The following is a 19932-nucleotide window of genomic DNA, read 5'->3' as shown; positions in this document are numbered from 1 at the left end:
ATAACTTATTATAAATTTTATTAATTATTGTTTATTTTCTGTATTTTGTTTTTCTGGAATAACTGAAGTTTTAATTTAAGTTTTGCTGTTTAAGCTTATAAAACATCAGGAAGAGAAACTTTACACATATCATAAATGTCTGATACCATCATTATTCTGACTGTGTCAAAGGGAAGATAAAAGTTGCTTGACTGTAAGTGATAACACCTGATGTAAATACTCTGTTAGAGTGAAACAGCAAGGTAATAGATAAAGACGTCTATTCCAGGTCGAATTTGTAAAATGAGATGTTTATATTACCAGTGGTGTATTTTTGCTCAGAAGGTTTTGGTAAGGACTACTCTGTTTAATACAGTCTGAAAATGTTGGGCAGTATTCATAGTCTGTGTATGTGAGCGTGCCTGTATAATATTAAATACTGACACGGTACTTGTGACCGGGAGTTACAGACGCTCAGAACATGCCTGTTAGTGTCCTTATTGATGTGATTTTGCTCCTTGCAGAGGAGAAGGGAAAATTATATTAAAATTATGAAATTTTGGCTGAATTTTCCAGACTGACCTTTAGTTACTGATGTTTGGGGCCCTGCAAGGTTCTTGGAGAAGGTTATTCCTATGTCAGGGTGCCTAGTGTCTCTCCAGTTCTTGTGCGAGGTTAATCTCATCACTAGCAGCATGATGGTCCTTGTGCTTGTCTGGTTTTGGTAGAGCATTTATGAATGCAGCCCCAGCCGATGGAGATCTGGGGGTTTCCATGAACAAGAAGTACTGGAAATGATTTAGAAGTCTTTTCTTTCTTCCGTTTGTTCCTGTCATTCCTTTGGGGCCTCTGTTACTATAAAAGATTGCCTAAAACACGGCTTATTAGTTGTGTCAAGCTAAGGCATCCCCTGGGTATTTCTGCACAGCTCATGTAATTCCAGAATTGAATGACTGTGTATTCACCTGTAATGTTTGAAGGCTGCTGCCAAAGCTTGAATGTAGTTAATTGCAGTCAATATTTTTGAATGGCTTACTAATAGTGATTTCATACTTGAAGTGTCATTCCTAAACTTCACTCGTTTTTACTAGAATAGGAACACTGCATATAAAATTCCCAAATGACTTGTTAAATTGTAAACTGAATTACAGTGCTTATAAAGACTTGGTTGTATGTGTTACTCTCTCTAAATTGACATGCCATGTAACTACGTATTCATAGTTAATTCTTAATCAATTAAATACAGTACTATTTAGTTGTTAATTAAGGTTTGTAATCTTTGCTTCCAGTGAGCTAAATGTGGCTGCTGTTGATCCAGACCTGAGTTTAGCTGTGGCAAAAAATGTGGCAAAGACCATTCAACTCTATGGTGTAAAGTCTGAGCAGCTTGTAAGTAATTTTAAATTTCTAAAAAAATATGTTTTTCAATGTGCAAAATTCTGGTTTTTGTAGATTTACAACATAACACTAAAGCATCTAGATAGACAAAACCTTCAAATTGGCTTTCCGTTTATTTGGAAACATTTTCAGTTAAATTCTGCCTTCAGATAAACAGAGTCTATTGGTAGCTGTAAAATTTGTCTATGTAACTCCAAATGGAATTTGCCATATTAATTAAAAAAAATTAAAATTATAGCTGTCATTAGGTAAAATTAAGACAATTCAATTAAGTTTAATATTTACCCATATTTGATATTCCATCAGTTATATGATTCATCATCTTTATGGTGTTAAAATCTGGACCATTCAAATATATTTTTTCACTATTTGCACAAAATTTGGGCATTTTTTTCCATATATTTATTATTTGCCATATATTTAACTGAACTTTAATTTGTTTGCATTGGTCAAATGCTTCCAGTCACTTGCCGTGTACTGTTATCTAGTGTTAAACTTGAATAGAGGAAGGATCCCCAAAGCCTTATCCTTTGAGTAAGAATCTCCAAAAAGCCAATGGAGAACACAGTAAATGTTGTTGTCAGATGAAAAAAATAATTTTATAAGATCAACAATTTTCTTGTGAAATCTGCTGATGAGATTTTGATTTTTTTTAATGAAGAGATGAAAATTAAATTTTGCAATATGCAGACCCACAAGAAATTGCTAACTACTTGTATTTGTAAACAAGACTTTCACTTAGACAACATTAATCCTGAGGGCAAATTCAGGCTCCAGTGACACTCATTTACTGTATGGTTCATTTAAAGAGAGATGCTAACAGATTTTTTTTTATCAACTCTCTACAAAACATTGCAGCATTAAGCTAGTATGGATTCTGTTTACCTTTTAGACACCTGTTGTCTCTGAATAGCTTTGAAAAAAACTGAAGTTCAGTAACACATACGTTGTTTGCCACTTCTGTTGGATGAACTGCATTGGAAGTTTGCAAACTAGCATATGGAAGAGCAACACAGGTTGAAGCAGTCATGGAGGCCATAAAGAATATTTAAAATTTTAAAATAAGAATATGTGTTTAGATTATTTTGCTGTATATTTAGGGCATAGTTCTTAAGTTGGGTCTTCCTTTAAAGACATTGAATCATGGCTTTGTAATTTCAGAGTAAAATTTGCTCATGAAAGAAATCAGAATTTTTAGTGGGTTGCAAGAGTCATAATGAGTTCAAAAATACCACACTTGTGTCTCTATTTATTATGGAGTGTAGTGTCAAATAGTGGCATTCAACTGGGAAAAAAAAGACATATCAGCTGTAACGGTGAAAGCACCTGGGTCTGTTTCGCTTCTCGCCTCTGTTAGAGTTTGAATCTGGCCAGTGGCTTGTTCAAAAGCGTACGTTGTTTTGTGATCAGCCAGCTGTCAAATTGGTAAGAAACCCTAAAAAAAAGGATATGTAGAAATAAGCTGACAGGTATATGATTTGTGGTTTTGTGTTAGCTGACCTTAAACTAAAAAAACTTGGGAGTAAAGAGGGAGTCTGAGCCCTTGAACTTGTTGAATTTGACAACTGAGAATAAAACCTCAAACTTTGAAAAACTAAGTGGCAGGATAGTCAAACTGGCAGAATTAACATGAATGTCCTTCAAGAATATACTTGCAAATTGTAAAACAATATCAGCTATGTATCGCAGAGCTACATTTTTTGACATTTTTTTTCTTTGCTTACTGTTATGCATGTTATAAATTTAAAACTGGAAGGACTCAACACAGTTGCCAAGGCATAGGTGTATTGTGCCATCTTTAAAGTGCTGAAATACCATGCCTAGCCTCCAGCTGCCTCTCCAGAAGGGCATGGCTCGCCCACTTGTCCTGTGCCATGCTTGCCAGCCTTCTGGATATAATCTAGACCATCTTAACTTTTTTTGTACCTATTTTGGGGCAGACAGATTGAGCCGGAAATGTGCACCATGTGTAGAACAGGAGCTATGTCAGACAGCACTGTTTCGTTATGTTTTAGTGGTGTAGCCAAGAATGCAATTTTCATTCAGTCTTTCAATCCAGCCTCCAATGGTAGCTTTCTAAAGCTGAGAAGGGTGACCATGTAACATTTCCACTCAGATGCTTCGCTTCTGATAGCTATAGTAGAGCAGTGCTAAAGATGGAAATTTAATTTCCTGGAGGAATTCACAATTGCGTTCTCTTCCAAAGTAAAAGTAAACAAAAGAATCTCAGAATTCTCAGTGAAGGAAGATTGGGGGGGGCTTTTAAGAGTCATTAGAAAATTACTCTTTTTTAATATTGTTGTAATATTGCAGGTCAGTTCGAATGGTGAAAAACTGAAATGTGCAGTCCTAAAAATGTTGAAACATTCTGATATCAGGGGTTTTATTTATTCAATTTCACAAAAAATGGAAATTGCAATCTGCTAAGATTTCATTGCTATTTCTCCAGTTAGCTTTGGATAGGACAAATAACAAGAAAAATGTTATTCGAGACTCAAAGATTTTACCTTTGAGTGAAAACAGCATCTAGCAATCTGCACATATAGTATAAAGCAAAAGCAAGCAAGAAAAAAGGGCTTATTCCTGTGAATCCAGAACGTTTGTATGTCACTTGTGACTTCATACACTGCTGCCTTTTGGTTTGCAGCTTTCCCCACACCGAGAACTAGCTGTTGCCGTGCCTGAGACCTAATCTTCTATTAACCTGTTCAGATTATTTCAGAGAAGGTACCAATAGTTCTCTGTGAGCAGTAGATAGATATATTCTGCTGCTGGGTGAATCTTTAGCTAACCCTTCGCTGATAACTTGATCTAATTGGTGTATGCCTTGAAGTGTTCAGAATTATTGTCCTAGTTTCACTCAGTGTAATTGCAGATGTTCTTACTATACAGAGTTTGAAGGGATAATAATATATTGCACTACATTTTAAAATATATTTCTGTTAATTTAAGAGTGTTACCTTTCAACTTCACCACCCATCCTGTGTTTCATTAGGTAATGCTGAAGAAAGGTGCTTGGTATATTTTCTATGTGTTGTCATTATTTTGTCTCTCCTTATTCACATTTTCCTTAAGTCAGGCAGCCCAAACATCTTCGTAATGATTACAGACACCATGAGATTTCCATTTAGTCACCATTTCTACATCCTTCTCATTCCAGACTGGAAGAGAGATAAACAAATCTGATCATTGTGGTTTTGATAAAAGCAAAATTTTCCTCTTCTGCATTTGCACGTTGTAATCCATTGCTTACTTTTTAACCTGATGGCTGCTTACTGAACAAGGTTTTGTTCACCAGCCACTTTTTCATGCAAGTGAGGTAGTCCAGATAAAAAAGTACACTAACTTTTCTCCTTGATTTAAGAGTTTTCTAGAGGGTCATCTATTCCCATTTGCAAATACCTTAAGTTACCGGTCACACATATAGCATGGTGTGCTCTTGTTTAACTGGCCATGTAAGGAAAATGATCTCTTTCATCAAATGCTGACAGTAAGTATAGTGGAAAGAAGAGATTCATGAGAAACGAGTAAGTTGCATTTCCTGAAAGCAATGAAAAAGCTGAGTAATTTGGGGGGTGGGAGGGGTGTTTGAGAATCTGTGCTGCTTAAAAAAAGATTGGAGCTCACAAATCTTCCTCCTAGAGAAATTTTCACCCATTTATATTACTGATAGTTGAGAAGAGATGTAAAAGAGAGCTTATATCTCACCAGCATCTTTATGAGATGCCTTTGACATAGCAGCAGTAATTGCATGGCAGGATCCTCTAGGGCAGTGGTCTCTAAACTTTTTTGGTCATGCATCCCTATCAGTAAAAAGTTCTTGAGCATGAACACCAACTATATGTATATTTTTTTATTTATAAATTATATCCATGAACTATTGAAGTTCTGACATTTTCTTCCTGCACCTCAGTAGATTGTCTTGCATAACCCCTGTGGTGCACACACCTCCCTTTGAAGACCACTGCTCTAGGATAATACTCTGCAGTAATCTTCCATAATAAGAAGTGAACAGATTTTGGCTGTCCGTTTTTGGAAAAGATGCCCAATTGATTGCAGACATATTTTAAATTCATGTTTGATTTTTGTTTGTATGCTACTTTAAATCAGATTTCTCATTTATGTATATAAAAATGAAAGCTATAGTCACCTGTTGATTGGAAGTGAGACAAAACTGTATTTCCCTAATTGATTACCTGTAATTTTGTCATTTACTGAGATGAATCTTAAATGTACTCGAAATGTTGTGATTTCTCTCATAATTAAAAATCTCTTTGTTGCAACTTTGCAATCACTATGTTTTGGTTTGCGATAGATTATCAAGTAAGTTTGTTACTGATAACTTAGAACTGGATGTCTTGTGGAGAGAAGAGGGTTAAAAGCAGAGGGTTAACATTGAGGGTTAAAAGCACTGAAAGTCTGCAAGATGTGTACTTTTGCCAACAAGTAGGAAAATAAATTGCAAGATCCATTGTCCCTACAGGGATTGAAGATGGAAGATCCCTATTTGGTCATCTAGTCTATTCCCTTCCGAGCACAGGACTGTTTAAATATTTATTGTTGGTGTTTTTGTTGCATTCTCTTTGCTTTTAGAGTGATGATTTCAGTTACCTCATATTGTGAGTAGAAATGTAAGTACTGTATGTTCTCTTACTTTTGTGCTATTTCTGTTGCACTTGGCATGTGGGTGGATTGAAATACACTAACACACCCACCAAGTGCACATAGATGAAATGTGTTGTGCTGTGAACATGAAAATGCAGTTGTTCAGAGAAGATACGATTCTCCTACTTTTTGAACCTGGAGACCTCTACTAGTTTCCTCCCTAGAGTTGCAGTCATTCTGTCAGACTATTAATTGCAGTCACAATCCCACAGCAATCCCTCCCATCTTGGTCTTGTGGAGGCTGTGTCTTGCTGCCTCCTCCCACTGTAAGGCTTCACTTTCAGAGACAAAGTGGCCTGGTATCTTTTGGCCAATAAACAAGCAAAGAATAATTTGCAGAGGCAGGATTGTAGAAATCAGGTTGCCCACTTGCTTTTCAGAGCAGGTGGTGATGATTATACTGGCAACTTCTGGTAGATCAAACTATAATAAAAATGTGGGTATGCAGTGGTATGCTTACATGATTTAGGCAAACACAAACTCACTCTGCTGTGCTCCCGGATGGCAGGGTACATTTTAAGTCCACTCCAAGCCATGGTGACCGGCTCAGGCTTGGCACCTTGCTGAGCACAAGACTCAGCCTGAAGCGCAAGCAGAGCAAGTTCATGTCTGCTTGAAGTACAGGCAAAGCAAGAACCTGTGTGGCCATATTCTGCTAGGCAGATTTATCCTAGGGTTAGGGAAGATAAGGCTAAAATCAGTGGGAGCTGTGATTGCCTGTAATTGGAGAAGGTTCCTAAATATGAGTATTGTATTTTATGGAGTAATATGTTTCAGAAAAATTTGTCCAAAAAAAGAGATCTTTCCAACAGACGAGAGGCTGCAGGCAGATGATATCATGGAGAACTTTCCCACTGTCAGACTTGTAAGCAGTCATAAAGAGGAAGAACTCAGAAGATGGAGAAGGAGAGTGGGTGTAATGAGGGAGGAAGGAAATAAAGAATTTGAATTAGTTTTTTATTCCCTTATCTAAAAGTGGTTGAACTTGTGTCATACATCTTACAAAAGTTGATGAATGAGGTGGAGGCCCAAAGTACAGGCTGTGGGCAGTGCTCTGGGAGAGCTGCTGATCTATCCATTGCCCATAGCTCATGGTAGAGGCTTGGCTTCTCATCAGGATTTTACCCCAGGTAATGGTTGTAGGATTTTCTGATTATCAGGTTTGCCTAGTATAAGCCACTTGGAAAATTTTAGGAACTGTACAGAGAGCACAGTTCTTCTTTGTGCATTGAAGAATTCCTCCCTGACCTTCTTAAGAAAACATAAGGTGACACTGGGTGTATTTTATATATTTCAAAGTTAAAATGCTAAAGATCCAGTAATAGAAGTGAATTTTGAGATTAAAGAGAAGACCTAAGTGCATCAAAAATTAGAGTCCCTACACCAAGGTTCAAATAGTTGTCCCGTATCTTCAAAGGGCAGGATTTTGATTCACATATTGCAGACCTCTGGTTACTGGACACGCCAGAGGGCAAAATGAGAGAGAACGTGACATTCTGATAGCAAAAGCAATGGACCACTGTACACTTGGGACACAAATAAATTTGTATGGATTTTCTTTGGTGAACAAGGTTTTTAGATTCTGTGTTGTTCTGAGGGAAAAGTCAGCATCAGCTGATACCTGTGATAGAGAGTAGGCGGGCTCTTTCTCACTATCCTGGATCTCAGTAGTATATTGAGATTTATTTGCATTTACTTAAGTAAATATCTGAGTTATGTAATGTTATATGTGATTTTAGAATGTGCACCAGTCATAGAGTACTAGAGCAGTAATATGAGCAGTAATAGTGAGTACTCAGCCAAGCACAAAAAGGTTCTTGGGAAGTTACTGTGAAGCTCTGATTTAGCCTGTATTTCAATGCAGTGGTGGAATGGGATTTCAGATGGTGTAAAGCAACCCTCAGTATTTAATTGGATTAATGTTTAAATGTAAAGTGACTTGATATAAAAATTATATGACTAAAACTGTTACACATTATTTCTAAACTTTATTTGTTCTGAGGGTTTACTGAGATCTACTTTTCGATTAACTGGTACTAAATAGTGTAACTGGGACTGTGTTATTATAAAGTACTATTATCTGTCATAATGATGAGTAACATGTACTTGATGACAGATGTTTTTAGTGCCTTATTATTTAAAGAAAGTAAATACCAAAAAAGAACATGAGAATTAGAAAAATGTAACAATTCATTGTTGTTTCAACCCGTCCTTTGGAGTCAAATGGTGGTATATCCCGATCTCTCACTGCTTATCCCCAAATGGTCTGCGTTTGCTTTTGAAACAGAGTATGGGTGTGGAAAGAAAAACATATAACTGTCCTCAGAACAGTAAATGTAAGTAATTAAATGAGCTTGGTCTCATTTGTTTGAACGCAAATTTGTGTCGTCGTGGCTTGTTCTGATTAGTGTCAGTCTCCCTTCAAGGATCAGCAAAATGTGTCTGTTTTTGCTGCAGAAAGGCAGAAATTGCTTCACACTGTCACCCTGGTGTTTATGTTAGTGTCTGCCTCTCTCAGTTGAGAATACAGGGCCAGAAAAGTTTTATGACTGACACTTCGGACTTAATTTGCCATCCTAGCTGTAACCTCTCTCAGTCTCCAACATGGGACATTACGGTAACATCTATACTAATCAGCGAAAGGTGACTGGGAACATTTCTGGGCACTGTGACCAGCTGGTGCAGGAGAGCCTGTCTCTCTGCTGGTAAGGGCTCCTCTTCCCCAAAGCACATGGCTGCCTGACAGCTCCCTTTCGGGGACAGTCTGCAGTATTACCTCTCCTGAGCCATGGCTGGAGATTATTTGGGAGAGTAGGTGTTGTCCCAAATCAAAATCTTGACTGTCCTAACAGTTTTGCAGTTGTCGTGGTTCAAACCCAGCCAGCTAGCAGCGACCACCACACAGCCACTGGCTCACCTCCCCCTTCCTGGGCAGTGAGGAGAATTAAAGGGGTGAAGGGAAAAGAGACTCGTGGGTTAAGAACAATTTAATAACTAAAATACAATAACATTATTAATAATAATAATGTACAAATATGCAAATATAAAAATATACAAATGAGTGATATGCATTGAACTGCTCACCACCTGATGATCAAGACAGCCTGTTCTTGGCTAAAAAAAAAACCTGAATGGAGATAAGAGCCCGAGTGTCCTAGAGACCGAGAGCAAAACGAGAGAGCGAGAGAACTTCTGGACAGAGCTTCTTCTATATACTGGACATGAAATGCATGATATGGAATATACCATTGGCCAGTTTGGGACTCAATCCTAAACCTAAGGTCAAATCCTAAGCCAGTAATTGTGGGCTATACTCCAGCTATGCTCCCTCTCAACTTCTTGTCCACCTGCATGCTGCAAAGCATGGGAAGTTGGAAACATCCTTTGAGTGTCCGGGCAGCAACTATAAACATCAGTATGTTATCAGCCTTCTCAGCACAAATCCGAAACACAGCCTCACACCAGCTTCTATGGAGAAAGTTAACTGTCCCAGCTGAAACCAGGACAGCAGTACAGATGGTCACGTGCCAGATCCAGGAACCTTTCTTGGCACTGTTTAATTTACTGCTATGGGTGTAGCCAATATGTGAATGAGACTTGAATGAGAGTGACATGCAAAATCTGTTCAAGAGGAAGCTTAAAATGCTGACAGATTGGGGTAATTTTTTTCTTACATCTGGAATTCATACTTTCTTGCTTCTGATGTAAATAAATCTCTAAGGCAAAAGTTAGGAGATGCCGATTTCTTCTGTAGTAACGTTGCTTTTGCTCTTAAGATCTTCTTAGATTGCCAGAGCTTCAAAATATATGCTTTCCTAAACATGTTTTTCTATCTGTAATGCTTGTCAGCTGTACTTGACTTATTTTAAAATAGCATTTGGTGTTTCTACCAGAGTTTTAGCGCTTGAAAAGAGCACAGTTGGTTGTCTGTGGCATTGTGGCAAGTTGGCAACTCCAAATACTGCTGGATGGGTGCAAGAAAACTCTTGAATATTAACTGTTTTTTCAGGAGTTCAGCACTTTCTTCAGGTAGCCAAATACTTCTTTGAGCCAACTTGGATGACACCTTTTTGGCTGCCAGTGCAACCCACCCAACCCCTTCCAACGCAACTCCTTCTGCAATTTAATATTCTATTTTTAGTGAATGTAATGGATGGAGATATAGGCTGAGGAGCATCTATCTATCTGTCATGTTCAGATATTTTTAGAGCACTGATCTTTGTAATGCTGATCAGCACCAAATGCATTACATAAGATTAGCATCAAAATATATATAATGGAAAGACAGCTCTGCTGCAGTTGTTCTTAAATTATTTTTAGTATTGCCCACAAAACTTGTATGGCTCAGTGCATTATTGTGCCATTGTGCTCTGTCTCTATAGGAATAATTTTTAAAGATTGATTTATCTTCTCTTAGACCTTTTTAATCACGGGTCTCCTTCCTGAGGCTTCAAATAAGATTGTCAGTCAGTAATACACATAATGAAGATTTTAATAAATGCCCACTTTCCACTAGGACTGAAACTGAGACAATTTGTCTCTCATCGTCCTTTAATCCAGTTTATATTTGAATTTGTGATTTGCAGATGCAAGATTCCAAATTCTGCTTTACTTACATCCTCAGCTACTGGGGTGTTCTTTAATGCTGCTCGAGTGGCTTAATCTTTTGCAGTTAGCCACAGTGATCTTTTAAATTTTCCACTTCTAGTGGATATTCAGCATTAATATCTCCCTATTAAATATCTCTGGTCCACTAGCTAGCCATTTAGAATGGGCTGAAACTAGATTGATTGGGAATGTTGTTAAGTTTAAAGAGGTAGACAGTGAGAAAACAGGCCATATTCTTCTCTCAGTACTCCAGAAAATTTATTTTTATCTTTCAAATTTTCTGCAAAAAGAGCTGATCCTTTCCTTTGAGTATGTTTAAAAACTAGTGTGTAATTACTGAGGTTTAAAATAGATCACAACTTTCTGCACATCCATCCCATCATCATAACTATTTATGATATTGTGTCAGATGAGTCTTGATTTTTTTTGTGGTTTATTTCTTTGTGGGTTTATGGTGCATCTGATATATGACAGTCAATAGAAAATAGTCTGCTGTTTGTCTCTGCTGATGTAGTTTTGAAAGCTTAATTCTATCATGCTATGGCCTCACAGGTTTTCCAAGATCTCTTCCTGACATTACAATTAAATGTGCTCTGATCTTGGTTTATATTTTTACTGTTTAAAAACAATCTGTAATTTATTTATGCTTCACCTTGGTTTGTAAACCTTGTTGCAATAAGGAGAATGATGAAAGAAAATGCTAAAAGGCCAGGTAGAATAGAAGAGCAACAATTAATTCAGCTTAAACTCTGAGCTGAGAAAGAGACAATGTCTTTACAAGGAATTTTTGTAATGTAATTTGTAGAAGAAGTGTCTGTCACGCTTGATCAGGGGAATGAAGATTTAAATAAGCTGTCTTCAGTGGATTATATAGATTATAAGGAATATGAATGGCATATTTTTGTCCAGAATCTAAAAGGCTAAGTGTATTATAACTGATCCAGAGACTGTATGGGAACGTCTTGGCTCAATCAGTGAAATTGTTAAGAAAAGCAGAAAAGCAAAGAAGATGGGATTTAAAAGTTAAAATATTGCAATGATAAAACAGTTGGATGAGAAGCATCAGTTCTTAGTTTTCTCCGAGTATTCATGGAGATAGGAATTTTTTCTGAACTGTCTGGTCTATACTTAGTGGTTGACTGGGAGAAGGCAGAGAGGGGCTAGAGTAAATGAGTTCTCCATTGATTTTGCCCCTGTCTGCCTAGTGGCAGGGAAAAATATCCCTAATGTGTTGCAAGAAAGAAAGAAGGTGATGTAGGAGGGCTATAAGTCTGGTTTCTTCTTAGGGAATTTTTTTTTTTTTTTTCAGGAAAGCATTTGTTGGGTTGGCTTTAGTCATATGTATTCCTAAGAAGACATGCACCTTACACCATCTAAAAACTTTGTTTTGCTCATTTAATTTATACAATTTCCCCAAATGAAATATGCTACACTAGCAAGAAAATGGATGAGTGCTGCATCTCCGTTAGGATGTTTACTGACATAACAGGTTGCCCAGAGAAGCTGTGGATGCCCCATCCCTGGATGTGTTCAAGGCCAGGCTGGATGAGGCTTTGAGCAACCTGGTCTAGTGGAGGGTGTCCCTGCCCATGGCAAGGGCATTGGAACTCAATGATCTTTAAGGTCCTTTCCGACCCAAATCATTCTATGATTCTATAACTACGTGGTTTGGAGTATCTGCACTGTTGTTTCTTTGTCCACCCATCCTCTTATCTGACATAGCTAAATTTAACTAGCTGAAAAATTCAGCAAAGTAGGGGAGAACAGGGTGGAGAGGGAGAGAAAAAAGATTTCCTGGAATCAGATTCTTCCATGAAGGAAAAATAATGTTCATGCACTGGAATTTTGGCACTAGATTTAAATTCCAGCAAATTTATGAGGCCTGTGATGGTTTTGAATTGAAAAGCATGATGAATTCTCATTGTAATGACATAAAGTGAATTTCTGATTGCCTTTTTTATTATGTGGTCTTATAAGAATTAACCCATGTCTCGTATTAGATGGTGGTATATTGAATTGTGAGCTTTCATTTGTGGGTGAATCACTATTCAGGACATATTCCAACAACGAGATTTGTCTGACAGTTCCAGGGAAATGTGTCTAGTCGTCCTGTCTAAATGTCGAATGTTGTGAACTTCGGGTGGAAGTATGAAATGTAATAAGCTCACAAATTGTCAAGAACAGTAGTGAAATGACACTTTGGGAAAGGTTTTCTGTAAATAACGGGTCAGTTACAATGGTGTAGGTAATATGAAAGATTATATTTTTCCCCATTTCTTTTTGAGGTACATGAATTAATTGTATGATGCCAGTACCTTGAAGACATGGTGGTACCGTCATTGAAAAACTTGTATCTGTGCTATTTAAATGAGAGGACCCAAAAAATGAATTAAATATTTGGCACATTAACGGAATTCATTAATAGTTATTTAAATATAATATGTGGGAGGCTATTATATTCTAAAATAATGTGAGAGTAATTACTATTTCACTGTACAATGATAAAAGCTAAAGATGGCAGGTCTAATTTAAAAATAATCAGAAGTCAGCTAAGGTTTTGTAATTTTTTTTTTTAATGGAAGGATCAGAAGTGTTTTGTTAAAACAGTCATTAGGAAGCTACTTATATTGATCAGAGAATGCTTAGAAATAAATAGAAATAGTTGATAAGTCACTTAAAAAAGCATTTAAACTTCTAAAAATTGAATTAAAAATCTAGAGGAGAAAGTTGCATTAAAAAAATAAGTTCATGAAACATTTTCTTCATTCTCATGTTGTCTTTTGCTGGTTAGATCGTGACTCACATAACAAATGTGTGATTTTATTTTTTTTTCCCCCCTAAGAGATACTGGCTAAACGCCAGAAAAAATCATCCAAGCATAAAAGGCTGGTTTTGAGAGTACTATGTCCTTTATTTTATCTTGCTGGGAAAGTGGTTAAAAGACTTTAGATTTAGCATGTAATTTTGCTAACAGGTAGAAAAAGAGCAAGATTGCACAATCCTTACAGTATTTTGTTAGAGTGCACTCTAAGTTATTTCATACCAAATTAAATTATGTGATTCAGAAATGGATTTGGTTAAATGTATGTTGATATGGTAAAGGCTTTGGAATTTTGCAGTTTTGGAACAACTCTAATGAGAGCTGGACCATGTAAAGCTCATCTATAACCTTCTGCAGGGTAAAGGTATTCTAATCCTACTTAACGCCTGGACTTGATACCAAAAAAGGTAGATAGCGATTAAATAAGTTGATTATATTTTTTATGTGTAGGTGAATATCTACCATCTCATGTGTCTTGGGGATGGATGTCTGCTCTTCAGCTCTAGAGGTGCATTCTCAGTAGTTTTGTTGGGACCAACAGCTATTTGGATGACACAAAAAATCTGATTAATCATTCAATCATTAATTTGGCAAGCATTAAAAATTCAGTAAACTGTTACAGTCAGAGGTATCAGGATCAACACACGTTGTCTTTGAAATCCTCCTCAGACTTGTGCTAGCTGGATAAACATGAGTCTTAAAAAATGTCAAAATACAAGGGGAATAGTCTTCAGAAGGTAAGAAATTATTCCGAGTGCTTCAGGTTTAGGATTCTCTGAGACTCCTTGAAGGAACTAGTCTTAGGTGCTTTCTGATAGCAGAATTGTTTTGAAGCTTCTCATTATTTAAGGACCATGAACCATTACTCACTTTTGATTATTTTGTGCAGTGCTTTCCTTCTCAGATGATTCAAAGACTTAGAGATAAATCATGTCTTTTCTGTTACAGAAAGACCATTTGCTGTTTTCCTTCCATTTCTTCCACTTTTGAAAATATTAAGGAAGTGAAAAAAAAAACAAACCAGAAATACCCTTGAGGGAGCAGTTTGATGATTGCTGTTGTTCTAGCATGAATAGTATGAGCATGATGTTCGGTCTTTTTTCTTGGTCAAGGACTTAACAGTCCCTTCAAATTTTTCTTCCCAAAATAATGGTTGTGTTTTCTAGAAGTTTTTGAATACCTTCACCATAGAGCTCCTTTTCTGTATTCCTAGAATATAAAATTTTTATTTTTTTTGAGAAAGCTGGGGAAAAAAAATATTCTGCAAGCTACAAGAGTGTCCTGAGGGTGCAGTAGAAATGTTTTTATGTACATTTTAAGTTATTGCCTGAGCTCACAGTTAATTCCTTTCTTCATGTCTTCAAATATTTCTTCTTCTTTGAAAAATCAGGAGTCGTTCCAAGAACATAAATTCTTATTTATGATTTATTCTTAAATTTTAGTTCATTTTTTTTTTTTTAAAGCAGAACATTCATTTTAATTTACCCTCATCAGTCAAGGACCTTATTTGCCCTGACACTTTCATTCAAATCCTGCACTTCTTCTAAATTATGTCTCTTCGTTTTGCACATTGTCCTCTACTTAGCTAATGTATTGGGTAGCATAGCTAGTGGAGTTCAGATTGTTATGTATTTTTCTGCTAAACATTGGCATATTTTTACAAAAAGTAGCAAATTTATTCTAGCAAACTTTTGTGTTTCTTAGGTGGAAAGAGATTGTAAAATGCTCCTTTTGCTGTATGGAAAACATTAAACCCAATAGTAAATAATCCAAATTATTTGTAGCTTATGGGAGAAATCCTAGGGCTGAGCCCTTTTTGACTCAGAAACTCTGTAAATTGATTCTGTGCTTTATAATAAGTTGTTATGATCAGGCAGGAGGCCAAGTACCAGATGGATTGATCGCTTTCTGCCAGAGGTATGGCCACATCAGCTGCCTCTATTAGGAATGTATTTATTCTTCAAAATGTCAACTTGACAATTGGAGTTCAATTTGTGCTATCAAAACACATTAGTCTCGTGATCCTGGAGTTAGATTGAATGCTTGGTTGCATGGCACTACTATTGTCTTATTTTGATTTAAGATCTTCTCTGTGCTTCTAAATTATGATGCTGTTTCCTGCTCTTTAGAGAGTGGGTTTGCTGGGGCTGTTTTAGAGTAGAGAAATCAAATAACTGGAGTTTTACAAAGCTGTCAGTAAGGATGCACACAAGATCTTAGTTACTTAGTGTGAAACTGAGCTTTTTCACAAAATGTTAAGTCTGTGAAGGGAATGGTAGCCAACCAGCTCGCAAATCAGTGCCTCTTCTGAGCTGCCACCTGTTGAAAGAGGGGAAGTTAGTCACTTTGAAACACTAAACAAATTATAGGAAGAGATTTATCTGAGCTTTTCTACAAGAAAAAGACAAACTCAGTCAGCATTATTTTATAACCTGAGGGAGAACTGATTATTTGATTCATGTCCTAATCTAAATTCTACATTCATTGCTTCATGGTAAAAACAAGAATTTAAACCCAAAGCAATCTTAGCATAGCACATGTCTCAACGTGTGAGATCAAATCCATGCTGTCAAATTAGATGTCTGTTCTTAAGTATTAAACACAGAAAAGTCTAAAATCCAGAACACTTGATCTAGTTATTTCCAAGACAAGTCTATGCAAAGGGGTGCAAATACATTTATAGGGTGAGAATTCACCTGATGTGACTTCAGGCAGTATAGCTACCTGTATGTATCTGCAGTATGGCTTTTGATTCCTGTATAGTTAGTGGAGGGAAATGGGTGCATACAGAGTGCCTTTACTCTCTCCCTAAAGCAGGATCTCCAAAATAGCCTAGATGAATTACTCAGTAGAAGTGCTTATTTCTATGCTTTGTGGTGTCCTGCATGTGGTCAGGTGCATCATTCCTGAAATTTTCTGCATTGTGCAATTTACTGACCTAATATGAGGCACCTGCAATTTCTGCAGGCGAAGCAGTGCAACCATGTTAGTGTGCTGAAGGATACAAACTAAAAGAAACTATTTTCCAGAAGGACTTGTGAATTTGATGAGAGCACAGTGCCAGTCATGGCTTACAGTTTCTTCACCATGTTGGGCTGAAGCAGGTCAGATGGCCTTCGGTCAGCTTGTTCCTTTTTGTGACACACTTTTTTGTGTATCAGCTTCTACAAGTGTCCTTTTTGGGTCAATAAACTACCCAATATACTATTTAGTCCTCAGATTCTGTTGACTTAGATTAAAAAAAAAAAGTTTTCTAGACAGCTTCCTCCAGCTAGTCAGCTACTGGATTGAACCTGCAGATTTCAAGCTCCTACCTTAGAGAATGTCCTCATATACATGTCAGAAAGGCAGTACCTCCAATGTTTCATTCTCATTTTAGTTTAACAGCTGCCTTTTGAGTTGTTTTGAAATGCTCTGTGGGATGGAAGCTCATTCTTGAGGGTACCACAAGACACAGCCCTTGTTCTAGTGCCTGGATGCATGATACAAAAGTCCTTAGTATTATTCGCTGGTGGGAGACTTCTCTTCCTCATTCCTCTCTTCCTTACTAGCATCTCATGTTGCCAGTGTGCTGGTAGCTCATGCAGGCAAAGGGAGCTCATACTGACCTGTCACATGTTGTAGAACTGCCACTTGCTAGGGAATGGGGTGCCTGTGCTTTGCTAGTGCCCATGAAATTGGTGTAAATAGTAGACAGGCTTTGAGGTAAAAGCAGAAACAGTTTACCCAACTAAAGTGAAGAGTGTAAAAGTCAATTGCTATACTTAAAGACAAATACAGAAAAGTGGAACAGTTAGTCCTTGTTGTTACTGCTCATTCAGGTCTGGCTTCAGCATGGTTTCTTTTCCACTGTTTTCTTTTCAGCTAGCAGGCTCAAGCCAGACTAACTCCCAGGGTGACAGGTCCCTGGAGATGGGATCTGGTCCTTCAGCTATGCTTTGTCTTTTAGTTGTTTCTTTCCCAAAATAGATTCTGATTTGGGATGAAGTCGCCCCTTCTGACCTCCCTTTTTCTTCTTAGAATAAATTCATCCTCCTAGCTTTCTGCGTTTCTGGATTAATCTAACTGATTAAAAAGGCATCAGATTTTGTCTCTAATGCCCTCATCAAAAGAAGCCCCTTGGACTGTGTCTTTCAGCTGAGTGGATGTGCTTGGCTTCACACTTACTTGACTTAACCTGTTTACATAGTGCAATCCTCCGCAGACAGATAACGGAGGAAGAACTGGGCTTAAATGCATAAGCTATGTACAGCACAGAACTTCAAAAGTACTTGCAATACAAATGAGAGTGATGAATGTGAATCATTGATAAAACCTGGTATGCTGGAAAATAAATTGAGAGGTGATTTGTGTCTAAAGTAAATAGACCATAAGTGTGGTTTGTTGGAACCAGGGAGACACAATGATGGCATTTTCCTACCTGGATGCATGATTGTACAATGGATATTACAGGTGTCAAGAATTCAGTCTGAGGTATTGGAATATTGGAATAATGATAAACTACCTGAAATCCAGATCTGTGCCAGTGACAAATTGTATGTCCATGAACCATGTTGGACAGAGTCAGTGCAGAACCTTCTTGCCTCAGGGCGAGGTCATAGAAATCATTGTGGTGACAGCAAGAGATGGGAACGACCACTTGAGACTTCTGCTGTAGATGGTAGGGCACACCTACGTGTGTAGGTACCAGGTGTCCCCATGATGGTAGGGCACACCTAACCATGTAGGTACCGGGTGTTCCCATGTCACACTTTCAGGAGGAGCGGTCCTAGGGAGCCCTGGGCTACCCAGTTCCTACTGCTAGTTACGAGAGTCGAGTTTTCCAAGCCTTGTTGTTTTAGACCAGGGATTTTGTTTTAAGATACAAGGGGTCAACACATCTAGCTGTCAAAGTTCAAATTGATCAATTTAAGGGAATTTAATATGGTAATTTTAGAAAGATTTGTTACTTTTAAGGCATTTTTTAGACTTTACCTGGGAAGCTCTTGTGCACTATTCTGACTGCAAGGGTTGCTTGTTCCTGCAGAAGGGTTATGTTTATACTTGTTATTGGTTTTACTTATCAGTTAAGCTTTTCTACCAGCAGAAGAGACACAGTCTAATGATTTCATAATGTTTAAGAAAAAGAAATTGTGAGACCTTTACAGTAGACTCTGAGGAACTGAAATTTAAGCGACTGGGATGTAAAATTTTACTGTCTTAGTAGTGTCATTTGTGTTTAATAGTTGTAAATGTGCAACAAACCCAACTGAGTTGAATAGTCTGTGCAGTGCTTAAAAAAGGTGTGGGGAAAAAAAGGTTATTGGGGCCTGGGAAGGTGGTGAGCTGGATGGACGAGGTGTTTCTCTGCACAGCTGTTTTGTTATTAATCTGTGAAGCTGTAAATGTGAGAAGCAGAATGCTTAAAACCAGTCAGGTCTGTCAAATGGAAATAGCAGGAAGCAAACAGAAATGTAGCTCACATGGCTGTTCGCATCAGGAAGTCAGGAAGAGGCAGAGATGATATATTTGTCAGATAGCCTAAAGATGCATTCTGATGTCAAATAATTTTAGATGCATTGGAAAATATTTTTCCCTCTGCAAAGGCCCCAGAAACCTATTTATACTGGAATAATCCCTAAATTTGAAGAAAGGGGAATGAACTGATATTGTAACCTTAGTGCTATGAGTAGGTTTGTGTTCTGTGTGCTTGCAAGAACTTGTCTAATGCTTCATTATGAGCAGTGCTGGCAAATACTAGATAACTTTGCTTGCATGGTATCTGTGTTTATGCTGAGTGGAAGTGATGGGAAGTACAGGAATAGTAGTTTGCTAGTAAAGATTCACTGTTTCCCATAACTTAAAAATTTTCATGTTATGTTTGTTCCTTTTATTCTTAAAGAACCGCTACTGCATATTCAGTTTTCGATTAGGAGCTTTTTGTAGGTCCTACAACTGTGATTAAAGAGACACTTCATAAAAGTCTCTTGATGACTTGTTCAATGACTTGAATATGTTTTTACGGAGAGACTTTTGGAGCTAGGCATCTTCAGGAGCTTCCTGGAGGATAATTTTGTATCCTGAAATATAGATAACTAGTCATATAATTATATCTCAGTAAAGCCTTCTATTAATAGCTATTCTTGCTCTAATATTTAGACATACTTCTAGAATTCACATAGCCTTTTGTCAATTCTTTGTATTTCTGCAGCTTTCAGGGCACAAGAAAATTTCCATTTGTCTCCCAATTACAATTTATTTTATTTTAAATTATAAACATATGCTGTGGTATCCTTATGGGACTGTTCTGTAGTTAATTACTATTTCTGTATCATCCTGGAACTTTTATTTCTGTGGTAATGATAAAAAAAATGCATGCTTTGAGGAGTTTAAATATGAAGAACTTATTATTATTTTTGCTGAGATTTTAATGCATAGAATCCTTTTTCGTGACAGGACTGGTTTTTTTGGTTCTTGCAGTT

At 37.2% G+C, this 19932-nt stretch overlaps 1 protein-coding gene across 1 annotated transcript in view; it reads left to right on the top strand.

Annotated features, from left to right (window-relative positions):
* Nucleotides 1–1268: 1268 nt before the first annotated feature.
* COG5 (component of oligomeric golgi complex 5) overlaps nucleotides 1269–19932 on the top strand; it is a gene marked incomplete at its 5' end in the record, with an annotated part of 44230 nt that continues 25566 nt past the window's right edge. The window contains one exon of the mRNA XM_010074477.1: nucleotides 1269–1368. Within this exon, the coding sequence (XP_010072779.1) occupies nucleotides 1269–1368 (100 nt within the window). The remainder of the gene's footprint in view (nucleotides 1369–19932) is intronic.

The sequence above is a fragment of the Pterocles gutturalis genome, unplaced genomic scaffold (assembly GCF_000699245.1).
Source record: "Pterocles gutturalis isolate BGI_N339 unplaced genomic scaffold, ASM69924v1 scaffold22317, whole genome shotgun sequence".
Taxonomy (NCBI): Eukaryota; Metazoa; Chordata; class Aves; order Pterocliformes; family Pteroclidae; genus Pterocles; species Pterocles gutturalis.
This window is presented reverse-complemented; position numbering and strand designations above follow the sequence as displayed.